Source organism: Neospora caninum, chromosome VIIb (genome assembly GCF_000208865.1).
Source record: "Neospora caninum Liverpool complete genome, chromosome VIIb".
Taxonomy (NCBI): domain Eukaryota; phylum Apicomplexa; class Conoidasida; order Eucoccidiorida; family Sarcocystidae; genus Neospora; species Neospora caninum.
The window spans coordinates 4,196,121-4,211,110 of NC_018394.1; the positions used below are offsets into that span (position 1 = coordinate 4,196,121).

At 55.7% G+C, this 14,990-nt stretch overlaps 1 protein-coding gene across 1 annotated transcript; it reads left to right on the forward strand.

The window, feature by feature from the left end:
• Positions 1–3,185: 3,185 nt before the first annotated feature.
• Positions 3,186–14,275, forward strand: NCLIV_029100 (putative SET domain containing protein; the record flags this gene model as incomplete). Its single annotated transcript, XM_003883105.1, has 17 exons — positions 3,186–3,273; positions 3,947–4,301; positions 5,034–5,162; positions 5,492–5,580; positions 5,909–6,018; positions 6,359–6,468; positions 7,006–7,648; positions 7,958–8,379; positions 8,720–8,825; positions 9,492–9,608; positions 9,911–10,447; positions 10,806–10,957; positions 11,352–11,459; positions 12,031–12,180; positions 12,639–12,711; positions 13,239–13,418; positions 13,895–14,275. 17 exons carry the CDS (start codon positions 3,186–3,188, stop codon positions 14,273–14,275), a joined length of 3,750 nt encoding a protein of 1,249 aa, XP_003883154.1.
• Between the last annotated feature and the right edge of the window lie 715 nt (positions 14,276–14,990).

Consider the following 14,990-nt stretch of genomic DNA (forward strand, 5'->3'; position numbering starts at 1 on the left):
GTTTTGCGTCGACGCGAGACCGCAAACTGCATAGAACACTGACATTTGTTGTTTTGTCTACAAATGAAGACTAGACACTTTTTTACCTTTTTCCCCCTACGGTTAATGCAGCATCGCTGTGTGGAGTTGCACTCAGTGGGAACCCGCAGCTCTTCCAAAATCTGAAGATGTTGGATCGTATGTGTGAAGAAATCAAGAACACGGTACCGTTGTGTTCAAACAGTTTGACACGTGGCATGCGCGCGCGCTTCCGTGTTGGCTTCTTCTCGGCTGCGCTGTACGTGCACCTCGCGGGTAAAGCTTTTCTTGGAGCATTTCGTATGCCGTGCGTCTGGCAGACTGTTTTTAAGTGGGCGATGCGACTCGAAAGACGTCCGATGCACGGCAGGGTGCCCGGAGTTACCCCAAGTGTGGGTTCGATCTTATTGATCAGATTCAGAGTTTACCGAAGATCGGTTGCACAACACGGACAACGAGGGAAGGAAAGCGAGAGGATTTCAGTCTCGTTCACCCGGTTGCACCGTCACATCTGCACTTGCACAGCACGAGTTGTTGAATTCCGTCGAATCGAGCCGTTGAGCCGAGCCGCCTTCGCCCATTTCTCGGGTTGTCCGTGGAGGCTTGGTTTCGTCGTGACTCATGTTTTCACGGGGCCCGAAGGAAAATCCCGCCTGTCCGGCCTTGTGTAAAATATACATCATTCTGCGCTATCTCCGTTGCGCGAGCTCGACCGCCAGGACTTACTGGGATGCTGGGAAGCGATAAAATCTGCGTAGGAGCGAATTATACATCGCTTTGAAACTGAGGAAGCAGATTCTGATCTGCCTCCCCTTCCACCTGCTCGAATGCTTGCATACGCTCTTGTCTGTGTCGCTTGGACCGCCACAATGCCCGAAATGCCCACTCCTCAGATCCCCAGGATTCGGACGTGCGCATATCCTAGTCTACACAACTGGGTGTGTACATGCCTCCCTGGTGGGAGTCATCTTCGCCCATGCTGCTCTCAATCTGCCGCTCCCGAAACTGCGGGTACTGTAAATATCAACGGGATAATGCTGGGGAGTCTCTCTCAGGGTTATTCTATGCTTAATTGAGTCCACATTGTCCAGCAAGACTTCTTGTTACCTCCTGTTCACCATGCACACATGCCAATTTTCTGCCGCACAGAAGACATTGTTGCGGTACTGGCTTCGCGTGCTACGAACTGGGATTTCCGGTGCAGACTGATCCGGACAGTGTCCTCTCTGGTTCACTCGCTTGCTCAAAGAAGTGTGCTTTACGATCGAGAGAATGGGGGCTTTCACTTGTTGACCACTTAGGGACAGTGAGTTGACTGTTTCGCACAGCTGCTTCAACCGAGCACAACTTATCAGGATTGCGGCACCGGTCACTTGTTACCTAGGAAGAATGAATGAGTGTACGCGTCAGCACTTGGTAAGACAGTTTTACACTGCCTTCGCTCTTGAGGAGTTGTGCATCTCTTACGACAACCTAGACTACAGGGTAGGGTGGTAGTTTTTGGGTAGCTTCACTGGTGCGTCTTCTGCCGCCAGAGCCAAGCACCTCAAGAGTCGTTGTCGATTGGCGTGTTAGGGTGACCTCAGCCTGCACGACCTGCAAAGAAACCACACAGAGCGCAAGATAGGAATCACGGGAAAAAAGCGACGGATCTTCTGAACAGAGTCGTCGCTGCACGTCAGCAAGAGGGCCGAGATGGCGACAAGGCTAACGTAGAGGGGCGGGACCCTCCAATCAACACATCGAGCGTAGACGAAAAAGTCCACCAAGTGCCTTTCACAAGCCTACGCAGGAATCAAGTCCTTGGTCTTACACCACTCGAGGCCTGTTGACGCGGCCGAGTCGTCAACCAGGTGTTTAAGTGGCGTCAAAAGAGGACAGAGACCCAGCTTGCGACTTCGTAAAACGCACGGCGCATGCTTTTTCGCAACTGCCTTACCTGAACTGTCGAGATCGCTGAAGGAGTGCTTCAAATCCCAGCGAACGGAAAGCGCCCGGTTTTTTCCGGACAGTGTGTGTGGTACCCCCCCCCCCCCCCCCATCCAGGCGGTTGTACCGTCGCTCCCCTTTTTACGTCTCTTTCCCTCCGAGTCTGTCTGCGTGAGCGGTTTTGTCCATCTTTGTGCTTCTCGCGGATAGTACATCCAGCTTTCTGTCGCATCTGTCTGTAGCTTTTTCTGAGGAAGGACTTTCACCGGTTTGAACTACGGAGAAAGTACGCGGTTTGGAGTCCGCGGTGCTGGTGGGCCACAGCAAAGCGATTTGTGTCTCCTCTGTATCGGCCGCTAACCTTGGACGCCTCAGTCGAGAGTGTACGGCTTCAACAGCATTTTTTGTGTCACCAGCCATGTCTGAATCTTCAAGATGCGTCTTCTGAGAACCCGGCTCTGACATCTTGCCCCTGTTTTATCCTTCCGCAGCGTCGGAAGCGGTGCGACTGAACCCACGACAAGCTTGCATGCAAACAGCTATAACGGCATCCGCGCGCCGACCAACAGGCGACATCTGGAGACACCTAGCATTTTCCCGCGGCTGGTTCTTGAAAAAAGAGGTTTTTTCTTGAGACGACCAGTGTCTTTTTCTTTTCTGCACGAGGGCGAGCCTGTGCACCGCTCATTCGTCTTGGAGCCGGAGTGTGCCGTTCCGTCGCCTCAGCAGTACACAGAGATGAGCGCAGCACATACACGCGGGACACACACATTTCGCAAGAGCTTTGTAAACTTCAGAGAGCCCGCCGGGTGGTTCACTCGGTCACCTGCCGAAGTTAAGCGGACACTTGAGGGGCTACTGCGCGGGCATCTTCGAGTTAACAGGCCCGACCGGCTAGGTGCGAAGCTTCTCTTGCTCGAAATCGGTCGTGTCGACTGCCGAGGTCGAGGACGCGTGCTGGACGCAGCATGCGCCACGCAGCTCGGCCCGCTGCAAGGATGAAGTTCACTGACTCTCAACTCCATCGCGGCGACGGCTGTACCGTTTGCGTGCCTCGGAGGCGGGGCCAAGGACCTAACCCCTTTCGCGCCCCCACCGAGCAGTCTTGTGAATTCGCGTCGCCAGCCCGCCATGGCCTGCGGCACTGATCGTCCGGCGCTGACTCGTGTCCAGATGGTGCCTGAGCATTTCTGCACTTGCGCAGGAATCTCCGCCGACCCTTTGCGTTTCGGACGCACATGAACGCTGCAGCCAGGTCGGACGCTGCGAGACGTGATGGAGCTGCCGGTACCGTTCCCCGTGTCCAGCTGCCTAACACCAAGATGGGTAGGGACGGTCTCTGCTGAGAACGGTGGGCGGCGCAGACATGCACAGCCCTGTTTTCAGCATCCGTCGCCGTCACTGTCACTGTTTGGTGCCCGCCCTCGGTCTTCGCAGATCCACCGGCCTTTGAGGGCGGATTTTTCGAAAAGCAGAGAAACTCCCGGGCACGAAGCCCCTACGCTCCAGCGCAGCTCTTGCGCCTCACCTCAAAGCGACAGGACCGCTCGTTCCAACACCCACCGTCGGACGTGTCTGCACGATGCGGCAACTCGCAAAGGTCCGGAGCTCAAGACGTTTCGCGAGGGGGAAGAAACTCGAGGGGAACATTTCCCTTCTTGGGTCGAAGACCGCAGGCATGCCGCACCTGCGGATCAGACTCGGGAACGTCGCTTCCGTCCGGGCATCAAACGAAGGCGGGAAGGCGCGAGCAACTACAACCGTGTCCTCTCTGTTGCATTGCGATCCCTTTACGCTGAGGCGGCGACCTGCCAGTACCCTCAGTACTCACCGCTGAGGCCGCTTGCCTCATACAGATGTACAGTGCTGTCAAGAAGGGACGGTACGTCGTTCCTCTGTCGCTCGTCTCGCGAATCCTCTGTGACTTGCTCACCGCCTCGTCGCTCGTCGACGAGCTCATCTGATGGAGTGAGCGTCTGTTCCCCACCTGCCGTTGAAGTCGTCGAAATTCTGGATGACCCCGAGGAGGCGGAGAATCAGGAAGAAGCGGCGGACGGCGTCGCTGTTATTCTCAGCGACCCAGACAGCGAAGAGGAGGAGGAGCGTCTGCGTCAGCTTCAGAAGTTGTTCAAGGAACACTGCCGTCGAAGGAGGCTGCGAGGGGAGCAGAACGAAGCGAGAGAACCCACGTGCGACTCTGGAAAAGGGGGGAAAGTCTCCGACCGCGTCGAGGAAATCGGGGAGAGATGCCTTGACATGGAGAGGGGAGTGGAAGAGTACGAGGACTTCTTTCAGCTCAACGCGGACGAAAAGGCCCTTTGGCTGGCTCTGAAGTTCATCCACCTCTACCAGCGGTAAGCAGAACTGGAGAAGAGCGCCCTATTGCATCCACCGGGTCTTCTGTGGTTCCTTCGACGCTTTCCGTGACCGAGCTCTTTCCGTCTTCAATCGAATGAGGCTTCTCTCCTTGCTTCTGCTGCTGCTACCCCTTCGGTGGCCAGATCAACCGCGCCGTCTTTCGTGCGCTTTTCCAAGGGTCTAGACAGCTGGACGCTCGTGATCAGCGACTTGGACCTTGCCGCGCGTCGTATTGGGGGCTCTGCTCACAGATGATCGGCGACCCAGAACTGTATAACTCAACTCGAAGAAACGGAGACATTACAGTACCTAGGATACACTACAGTATATCTAGGAAACATTATAGTATATCTAGGAAACATTATAGTGCTAGGATAATACTGAATATGACAGGGCGTGTCCGCGTGGAGACTCCTGAGAAATGCTGCATGCGAGGGACTTTCGCTGGCCTCGCAGGTTTTCACAGTTGCACGAACTTTACTGCCGGTTTCCTTCTCTGCCGTCGCCGCAGTTCGCTTGGCTACCCACAGCGGCGTTTCGGGCTACGCGACGGGTATGCTTTTGGCGGTCGTCCGACTTGTGGGATGTGTAAAACACAAGCAGTCGTCTAAAACAGGGAACGTGGGCCGGCGCAGAACAGGAAGAATGCAGGAGCGGAAATACAGGAGAGAGTGCCGTGTGGGGTAGCGAAGTTGAATATCCTTTTTGGTGTTTTGTTCATTCGCCAGCTGCACGGAGAAGGTCGCGACACCTGGTACGATGAGCCGCTCTCTACGAAAGATGAAGGAGACGGTCGAGAATCTCTTCCCTTCCAACGTCATAGGGCCGGGCAGTCTGCGCCTCATGCCCGGTTTCAGGTGCGTTTCTGTTTACACAGCCAAAAAACCGGAGACGTCTGCGTCGATGGCAAAAGGCACGCGATCCCTCACAGCCCCTGATGCCCTCAGTTCTCCACGCCGTGTGGGTTATCAGGTGGTCCGACACACGGCCTTTCCTTCCAGTGCCGGTGTCATCTCAGCACCTAGCTTGCGAAGCAAGCGCGCCGCTGTCTTCTTCCCGCTTCGGCCGTGCGTTTGTGGTCAGAGGTAGACAGTCGCATACCTCGAAGGCAAGCGTTCTTGCGTTCCCACACGCACCATGTGCGCTACGACGCTGGTTCTGTCCTGCACACGCTGTGGTCTTTCAGATGTCTATACACTGGCCAACTGAGCGCCGTTGGGCTGCACTGCGCATTCAACGACCGCATGTGCATCGGACATGATGATGAGAGTCTGCGTAAGTTTCCTCTCTGTTCATCTGGATTGAAACAACCGTAGCCGTTGGAGGCTTGTGTTTGCGACCAGCCGCTTCAGCTGAACTGGGGCTGGCATCACATCAGCCTGTGAAGGCATTTCCCACAGCGATTTGGTAGTGACGTTATAATGGCCAAGGTTGCAACCCACTGCTCGCATGCGGTCGGTCTTACGGGTTGTCACCGGACGGTCGAATCCCTTTTGAGCGGCCGAAAAGGCGTATGCTACAGAGTTGAACGCGGCGCAGCCCTCTGGGTCAGCGCACGGTTTCTCTGCTTCTGTGGTGATCCTTTTCCTCCCTTCTGCCTCAGCCACCGTGACGTCGCTGCTGCTTAACGATGACCGCATTGAGGACAACAATGATATCATCATTGTGTACGGAGAGGAAAACGACGGGAAGGGTTACGGCGCATATCCCGGCGTAAGTCCGTCTCGCGCGCGCGGTCACTAGTCGGCATACCACGCAAATATCCACCCGATTTTCCGCGAACTCTGTTTTTCAACGGGAAGAAAGCAACCTTGCGACTCTCCTTTTATTCCGGCTCAAGCTTAGGTGGGAGACGGCGAGCATCCCAGCGTGATCTTGGTCTCAAGTGTTCTGAAGCGACACTCTTGGTTGAGCGTGCGGTCTTAGAAGAGTGATGTCTGCGGTATCCCTCCGACCAACGATGACTTCCTTGTGGACGCCCTGTTTATCCCGGCGAACGGATGTTGCCCAAGAGACGCGTCGGTTTTTGCATGGGACTTCTTTTGTGGCGCAGGACCAGATGCTGTTTATCGGCGGGACGAATACGCGGAACTACTCGCTGTGGAATGCGTGGAAGCTGGAATACCCCGTACGCGTGGTTCGCGGCTACAAGTGCAAGTCAAAGTGCGCTATTTCTCGCCTTTCTTCTCAGAACCCCGCGTCCCACTGTGCAGATCACGAAGAGTCACTGCTTCAGCGGGGTCTTCGCCACGGGAGCTTTGGGTTTGTGGGAAGTGACGCTTGCCCCTCCCGCAATGCTGGTTTTCGATGTGCACGGCACTGACTTCTGTTCGTGTGGTCTCCCGTGTCTATATCGCGTGAAGAATGCTCGTTTGCTCTCCACTTTTTCTGTGGTTACCACGGCCTCGATCCCCACCTGATCTCGAATTCGTCTTTCCCCTGGCCAGTCCCGAAAGAGTGAAGCGACACACGACGGAGACAGGGACACCAACAACGGGCCGGACGGAGCAGCTGGCCGAGGTCTGCTGACTCCTGTTTGCTGCTCAGGTTGTTGCGTTGTCCATATGTGGGTGCGCAGATTGCGAGAACCTCGCTTTCTGGGTTCAGTCAGTCACGGTGGAAGTGTCTAGGTGCCGTTGTGGGACGCGTGCTGTGCAAACAAGTGAGCGGTTTGAAGACGGTTCCCTCTCCTTCTCTCAGGTATGCCCCCAGTTTCGGCTTTCGTTATGACGGCCTCTACCGCGTCGTGGAGATGCTGGCAGACTCGAACAACTCCCCGAGTGCTTTTCACCGACCTTCTCGTTCACCTGCGTCTGCTGCCTCGCCGTCGTCCTCGGACACAGGCGATTCCCGTGTGCGTCGGCCTCTTTCGCGGCGACGGCCCGTTGATCCCGTTTCTCCGGGACAGGACGCGCCTCTCTCTCGGAGAGCCGACCGCGGCGCGAGCGATAGACCCATCGCCCCAGCGTGGGAGCAGACCGAGACTGAGATTCGGAAAGAGCGTCCGAGAACCGCAAAGACCGAAAACTGCGACAGCGCTTTTCCCCCTGCGATTCTGCCGTCGATGCGCCCGTGGCTGTCTCCGTTTTCCGGAAGAGGCGCTGCCGACCCTGCACGGCCGCAGGGGGTGTCTCCGACTGTTTCCGATGGGGAACAGCCGCAACCCCCCTCGGGTTCCACGTCTCGGTCACTCTCCTTTTCTCGCCTGGCTGCAGTGTCTCCGGAGTCATCTGACCCAGATGGAGACTCCGACGCGTCTTCCGCCCGCCGTTGCGCAACACTTGCTCGCGGGCGTGACGACCCCGCGAGAAAGTATTCCCTGGGCGGAGCACGGCAGCCGTGGGTGCGTCAGGGCACCGGAGAGCAGGCCGCAGATTCCGCCCGCGAAAAGGCCAGCGCAGCCATCGAAGCGTGTTCGCACAGTCCAAGTTTAGCACAGTCTTTTCTCTTCCGAAACAGTACCCGCCGCTTTCCAGATGGCGGGGAAGTTCTTAGAAATGTAGGAACTGTGGACTCGGGAAGGCGCTCCGCGGGAGCGGCTTCAACGCCCTGGTCCCATTCTGTCTCCCCTGAGTCGCCGTCTCCATCTCGCCGGCAGCGACGAAGGGCATGTTCTAGCCTCGAGTCGCCTTCGACTGTTTCGGCGCGGCAGTCAGTACTCTCAGGCCGCTCCAGTTTCTCGGACGCGGCTGCCTCTCGGGGCGGAACCTCGTCCAGCGAGAGTCGCCGACCGACGTCTCCGGTTCCGACGCAGAAACCAGGCTTATGGAGCGAAGGGGAGCACAGCAGTTCTCGTGGGCCTTTCGGGTCTGCTGCCGTCTTTGAGAAGCTAGAGAAGGAACCCGTCAATAGCCCCCGCAGCACGCCCGAGCAGGGCAGTCCTTCTGGCGGCGGAGCTGCGGCGGGCGGCCCATACGGGAAGCGAGAGCGGCAGCAACTCGAAGGAAGACGAATCTACAAATTTGTGCTGGTGTCCATACACCGGGACATCTATTTGGCTCCGGAATCCAAGCTGCCAGACCGAGATATCGCGATTTTCAGCCACCACGTCTTTGAGGACGACAAAGGACTCAAGTAAGGAACGTTCGTCTCGCTACCTCGCCAAAACAGAGAGGCCTTCTCTGTGCTGGCCTCACTTCTGCACAGTGACTTGCTTTTGCGACGCTGGGGGGATAGAGTATTTTCGACGAAAGGAAAGCCTAGACAATACACACGTGGGCGTGTATACGCGGAACATGATATATCTGTAACTATGCAGACCGAAATATATCTACTTGTAGAGTGTTGAACAAGCATGCGTGGTGGCGGAAATCGGAAGCGGAGAGAGGCACACGCGTCTTCGTCTTTCCGGTCGCGGTGGGAACTGAGCGGTCGTAGACGGGCGTCTCAAGGACCGTGCTGCCATTATCCCCAGGAAAGTGAAAGCCCTGGCACACCACCAGTACCGCGCGCACTACAAGATCCAAGAGCAACTGCAAGCTTCGCTGCCAACCTTCAGCCGATCTACTAAGGTGGTTCAGGTGCGCGATCCAGTCTCAAAACCTAACGAGCGTACAAAAGCTAGGGGGGTGCGAAACACGGAGACACAGAGAAGCGTGAAGGGTAACGGCAGCAGCGAGAACCCGCATGACAAACCTTCTGCCTCTTTCTCGCGCCAAAAAACCGGCTGCTACATCCGTCGGTTAACCATGCTTCCACAAGCGAAGGCAAAGTTTTACGTACACCCGCCAGCGGACCTCCATGTATGTATACATAGGTGTAGTTGTATAAATATGTATATATATATCTATAGATATATAGATAGATAGATAGATAGATATGCTTGCATGGAACTGTGTTATTCCGCCGCCATGCGATACGCTGCACGAGGCAGAAAAAGTGGGTTTGCATCCGGTAGAAACGCCGCCGGATGTGAAGACAGAGACCAATCCCCGTTCCTCCGAGGACTCAGGACTAGCAGATGGCAGCGCGGCGAGTTCGTTTACAGAAACGGTTGCCTTCGTGAAAGTCCGCCTCCAGGTGGGGAAAGAATTGAGAAGCTGTGAACAAAAGTGGAGTGGCGGGGAAGACGTTCTCAAGGGCCCCCGTAGGTCGAGTCTTCTACTCCCAAGAACGCGACGGCTTTTCGGCTGGCCGCCGCAAAGCATCCAGGCCTCATTTCTGCGTTTGCCTGGACATTTTCGCAGGTGTGGAGTGATCTGCCTTTCCCTTTTGCACTTGCGGTCCCGCCGGTGCTGAAACTCCCCGGGCAATCGCAGTCGATACTGTCGAACTTTGTGTGCATCATGGCTTCGGCATACAAAGTGAGAAAGAAGCGCTGAAATCTGGGGAAGAGACTTCCCATACCCCGCAAGGCCCCTGCTTGCTCCGGTGTTTGTCTTCGCTTTCCCGATCGGGGTCTGTTCGAAGAGTGCGATGCAGAGGCGAGGAGCGAGAGGCACGTCACGGCACGCCGGGCGAATGCTTTGAATCAACAGGGCGTTGTCCGTCAAAGGCTAACGAGAAAAACACAAAGTGCAGTGGCAAGTTCGCCATAGATAAGCGTTTTCCCCCGATGCGCGTCTTGAAGCCGAGTGTGCGCTGCCTGCCTCGCTCTTTCGTACAGATTTACACCGAAATCAAGCGTGCCATGGACCCCAGTGCGTCGGAGATCCCCTCGGGAGCTCTCCTTGCCGTCCAACAGTACCAAGCGGCTGTTTCCCTCTCGGCTTCTCCCTCGTCTCTTCTCTCCAAGACGTGCTCAAGAACAGGGCCGAGGTGCTCGGCCTTGCCTTCCCGCTCGCGGCTGCCTCCGGTCGCGCCCCCGTCGTGGGCTCTCTGCGGCCTCCTGCCTCTTAAGGTTCTTCTCACCCTCTTCGACTTGGAGCTCCAGGAGCTGTCGCCGGCAAGCAAAGCGAGGCTCATTGAACAAGCTCGAGTCGATTGCAAGCGCCATCCGCCCGGGTACCTCGAGAGCAAAAGGGACAACGCACTGCCGTCATTCAGCAAGTCGCCAGAGGAATTGGCGGAGCTCCTCGCGCAGTTGAAGAACAAACCGCGCGTCCCAGGCCGACACCGCCCGCTGGTCTGGAGAGAGTCCCAGACGGAGATTCTCGTCACCGCCGAGCTCGCAAAGATCTTCGCGCACCAACTCCTCCCGCAGGTGATCTCCCCTCGCCAGGGTGGGGAAGAAACCGCAAATAGAAACGCGGAAGAGAGACAAAAGAGAGAACTCCGGGGTCTAGGCTCTAGGAAACTGCCAGGGTCAGGCTGCGTCATCCCCGGAATGCGAGCAGGACTCTGTGTGTGTGTGTGCGTGTGCGTGGACGTGGCAGCTTGGTATTCAAGTCTCGGGAGACGCGTGTGCCTCAAACAGAAGTCTCCGCAATTGTTTCCTTCTGACGAAAAGCCCCTAGACTCCTAGGGAGTCGGAAGGCATTTCTGTTGACGCCATGAGTCGGCTCCAGTTCCGCGTCATTGTTGCGCATGCGGTTCTCCATGTTCTTTGCCTGCGCATGCAGTCTGCTACGTGCGGCATGTACTCGACAATCGAACTATGCAGTCCGCTCCCGGACTCCTGGTCGCCTTGGCAAGACATTTCTCAAGGAAAGGAGAAGTTTCCCGTCCCAGCTGTCAACGACGTCGACGATCTTCCGCCTCCCGTAGACTTCTCGTAAGCTCAAACTGTCTCTGCTCTTGGGGGGACTTTCACTTGGATCTCGCCCTGCGGAAGTGCACTCGCCCTTGAACTCCTTGATTTTGAAGAGTTCAATTTCCCTTCTGTTGTGTCCGGTAGGCCGCGTGCCGATCTGTCGCACCTCCGAACTGAAGACCAACTGCGCATGTGCACGTTTTGCCCCTAAAACCGCGCGGGATCCTGACTCTCAACTCACGCGGTCGGACAGGTTCCCAGAGAAGTCGCGGGAAAGGAGTCGGATGATCCATGGAGAGGCAGCTCGGCAATGCGGCTTTCGGTCTCGCGGAGAGCCTTCCTGTGTGACTTGAGTTCTTTGGCGCCCCGCTTCTTAGACACCGCGGTGCGTTTGCCTCTCCTCTTTTTCTTGCAGGTACCAAGTGCGGAATGTGTGCTTTTCGCGCTTGCCGAACTTCTGCATGCTGTGCCTGTGCGCGGGCTGCGTCCCACCCGACAAAGACACCTCCATCTGGGAGCGCATGTAAGTGGGGGCTTTCAAGGGCGGCCAGAGCAACAGGCGAGTCCCCGATCTTTGTCTTTTCGACTAGAAAAGAGACGGCCTGTTTGCGCCTTCGCTGAGTTAAACTGCACGTGCACAGCCCCGCCGGCAAAACGGAGAGGAGAGGCGGGCCCCATTGAAGCTCCCAGACGCCCCGTCAGATCTGTAGAGACAGAGGCAAACAAGGCACGCGTAGAATGCCGTCGACTCCAGTGCCGACGAGGCTCCAGACTGGCCCCTTCCTCAGGCGCTGTGTCTTTGACCGTAGTGGAGTGTGTTCGCCGTCAGAGGAGAAGCCCCGTGCAGCATTTTGACTGCGAGGCAGCGTTACCTTACGTAGGCCAGTCGAGAGGAAACGAGAAAGGTGCGCGCAGGCCGAGGGCTTCTCCAGGCAAAACGCTTCGTACATCCGGACACAACCGAGCTGGGGAACGTCCGGGGAACCAGAATACTTCAGGACGCGAGTGATTGCTGTGGTGCGCCTCTAAATTCCAGCATGCGGGCGGTAGCTTGAGGAGATTTGCGTTAAGCGTGGCTGGTCGGTTGTTTGCAGAGAAGTGGAAGGCTACAGTTCGGGGCTCAGAGATCCTGAGACCGGCCGCGTGTACTGCGCCGGAAGCAACTTATCTTTCGTTAAAGAAACGTCGACGCTCGCCGTCTGCACGTCCTACTGCTTATGCGACAAAACCGTTTGCACAAACAGGTACAACGACGATGCCTTGTCGCCAGACACATACTCTCTCTCTACATATATATATATATATATATATATATATAAATAAATGTCGACGTGTAAGATGTTTAGTGACAACGCAGTCGATGTCTCTTTCACAACGTTGGGCCAGACAGCGTTCTAAGCAGGATTCTGTTGTCGACGCGCGGCATCGAAAGAGGCCCAGTTCGTGCATCGGTCGGCGTGACCAACTGTCGAACGCTCAATGCCTTTTCCTGGTAGTGCGGGGCCGGCCTCGGGTGTCTCCATCAGGGATCCAGAATGCGCTCTGTTGACGTGTCTGAGTTGCCAGCGTCCGCTGCAAGATGTCTTAAAAGAAAACCGTTTTCTTCGTTGCGGTGCAACGCTTGCTTTTCCGAAACAAAACTGGAGTCTCTCTGTTGCCAGTTTCTGGTGTGGACTTCTTCCGCTTCGGCGCTGTGCGCCAGGTACCCCGAAGACTTGGCGTACCCGGTCATGGTCGCGAAAACGAAACTGGCAGGGTGGGAACTTCGGACACAGGTGAGAGAACGGTGTAGTTGCTGCATGCAGAACCTGCGGCTTGGGTGTCCTCTGTAGGCCGCTTGTGAACGGAAGACGAGGTTTTGGGGGAGTTTCATCAGAATTGTAGGCAGCCGACGAATCGCTCTCGTCCCCCAGCGGGCGTGTGTGCCTCAGACGGTGCCCCAAAGCGTGAGCGGCGGCCGGTAGCTAGGGAGCTGTGCCGAAAGAACTTTGTGTCGGGGGACGGACGAACTTTTTAGTTGCCTTTGAACGGCTACTGTGGACTCTGCTCGTTCCCCCGCGTTTCTTTCGCTCTGTGGCGCTATGCGCTTCTCTTCTGTGGTAAGTAGTGGTCTTCTGATGAAGTTTTTCATTGTGCACCTTCCTGGCACGATGCGAAAACTGTTTTGTGGCGATGCGTGCACAGCGCACGCACCTCGAGGCGTGCACAGCAGTCTCCATAATGCACGCGAGGGCCGTCTCCGGAGAGAGGCATCTGTACTATTGGTCCCCGACCCAAAACTGTGAGGTTAATGCGTTTTCAGGTGGAAATTCCTGCAGGCGCGTTTATAATGCAGTACGTGGGAGAGATAATGTGCCGCGCGACAATGGAAGGCCGGAGTCGACATAACAGCCGAAGAGGCTACCACAACTACTGCATGGAAATCGTGCAGGACGAATGGGACTGGGAGGACAACTGGAAGCTCCCATGCATAGACTCGCTGGTGAGAATAAAAAGTTTCAGGGTCTGTATGTGGCACGAAGTTCCAACGAACTCAAGAAATCAAGCGTTTCGTGCGCCTTTCCTGCGGCTGTGCGTGAATCCTGTCGGCTGCTCACAAGCGCCCATCGAGCTCGAGTCTCAGCGGTTGGGTCGATCACGGAAGCAGCCTAGGGTGGCGCGGGGAATGGCAACCGAAACTTCTTCCAGCGGGCGGATGTTACTGAAAAATATAGCGCCACGTTCTTCAGAAGACCGAGCTCTGTAGTTGCCGTACAGTAGATGATATAGTCTGATCATCTAGATCAATTTAGTCCCGTGACGCCTCTCTCGTTTTTGGCTTTTCCGGAGTGCAGCTCTTTTTTGAGGGTTGAGGGAGATAGCAAGGACATCACAGGTTCCTCACGTACCATCCGTACAGGCGGAACTGCGTCGTCTCTCAAGAAGGAATCGTTTTTGCCTTTTCTGTTCCCTTTGCAGTTTCTCGGGAACGCTAGTCGCTTTTTAAACCACTCCTGCGAGCCGAACGTCGAGGTTCGGAATATTTGGCGAGGGCCGTTGTTGCCAGTTGTTGGTGTCTTCTCTCGGCGGGCGATAAAGGCCGGCGAGGCGCTAACTTACGCATATGGAGCAGGGTATGAAACGATAAAGTGCTGGTGTGGGGCAAAAACCTGCAAAGGCTACATCGGAGATGGTACGAGCGTCGAGAAGAAGGAAGAGGGAAAGCGTGCGGACAGAGAATTGAGAAAAAAAGTCCGGAACGCAGCAGATGTGGTGGTAGTTGAAGGGACAGAATTTGAACTTGTCGAACTCTCAGACGATGAAACCCAGCAGAAAAAGCATGCCGCACACAGGCGGTAACGCAGCTCTTTGTCTCCATGCACGAAAACGCGATTGTCAGAAGAGGAAGCTTTTGAGAAGCCAGTTCTTGTCATGTATACGCATTTGCTCTTTTGTCAATATCGCGCGGCCTCTCAACGAAGAAAGCGGGAACCCCCCCATGTTTACCCTGGAAAGACACAAAGAAAAGTGCACTGGGAGGTTTTATGTCACGACCTTATGCGAAGCGTGTCGTTGTAGAGTTTCGTTTTTTGTTATGGCATCTGGAGTCCACAAAACAACAGATAACGTATGAAAACTGCTCAACCGTTCGCGGGCTTCTATGTGCCGGGCGGGGGAGTTGAAAACTCGCCCCTCCCTCCCCCCGGTCATGTTTAGACAATTGTATTCACCTCCGCTGCGCAAAAACTTTTGAATCATTGTAAACATTTGAAGCAACTTTTCACCTTCCTGCGGAACGTCTCCGCTTTTGGCATTGGACGACACTCAGTGGGGCGGGCACCAAGGGACGTCTTCTCTCCCCATGAGTCAGTTAGCTCCATGGGAGAGCAAAGGAATGAAGATCCTAAGTTATCAGTTCAATTCTAATTTTCAACGTTAAAATTATTTCAATTTAAGCCAGGCTCGGAGTGCTGAAAACCCCCCCAAAGTGTTGAACGTGGATAAGCTCGGAGGGGGTGGGGGTGCGAAACAGAAGCACACGGTATTTTTGAGCTTTTCTAGCAGGATGTGTTCA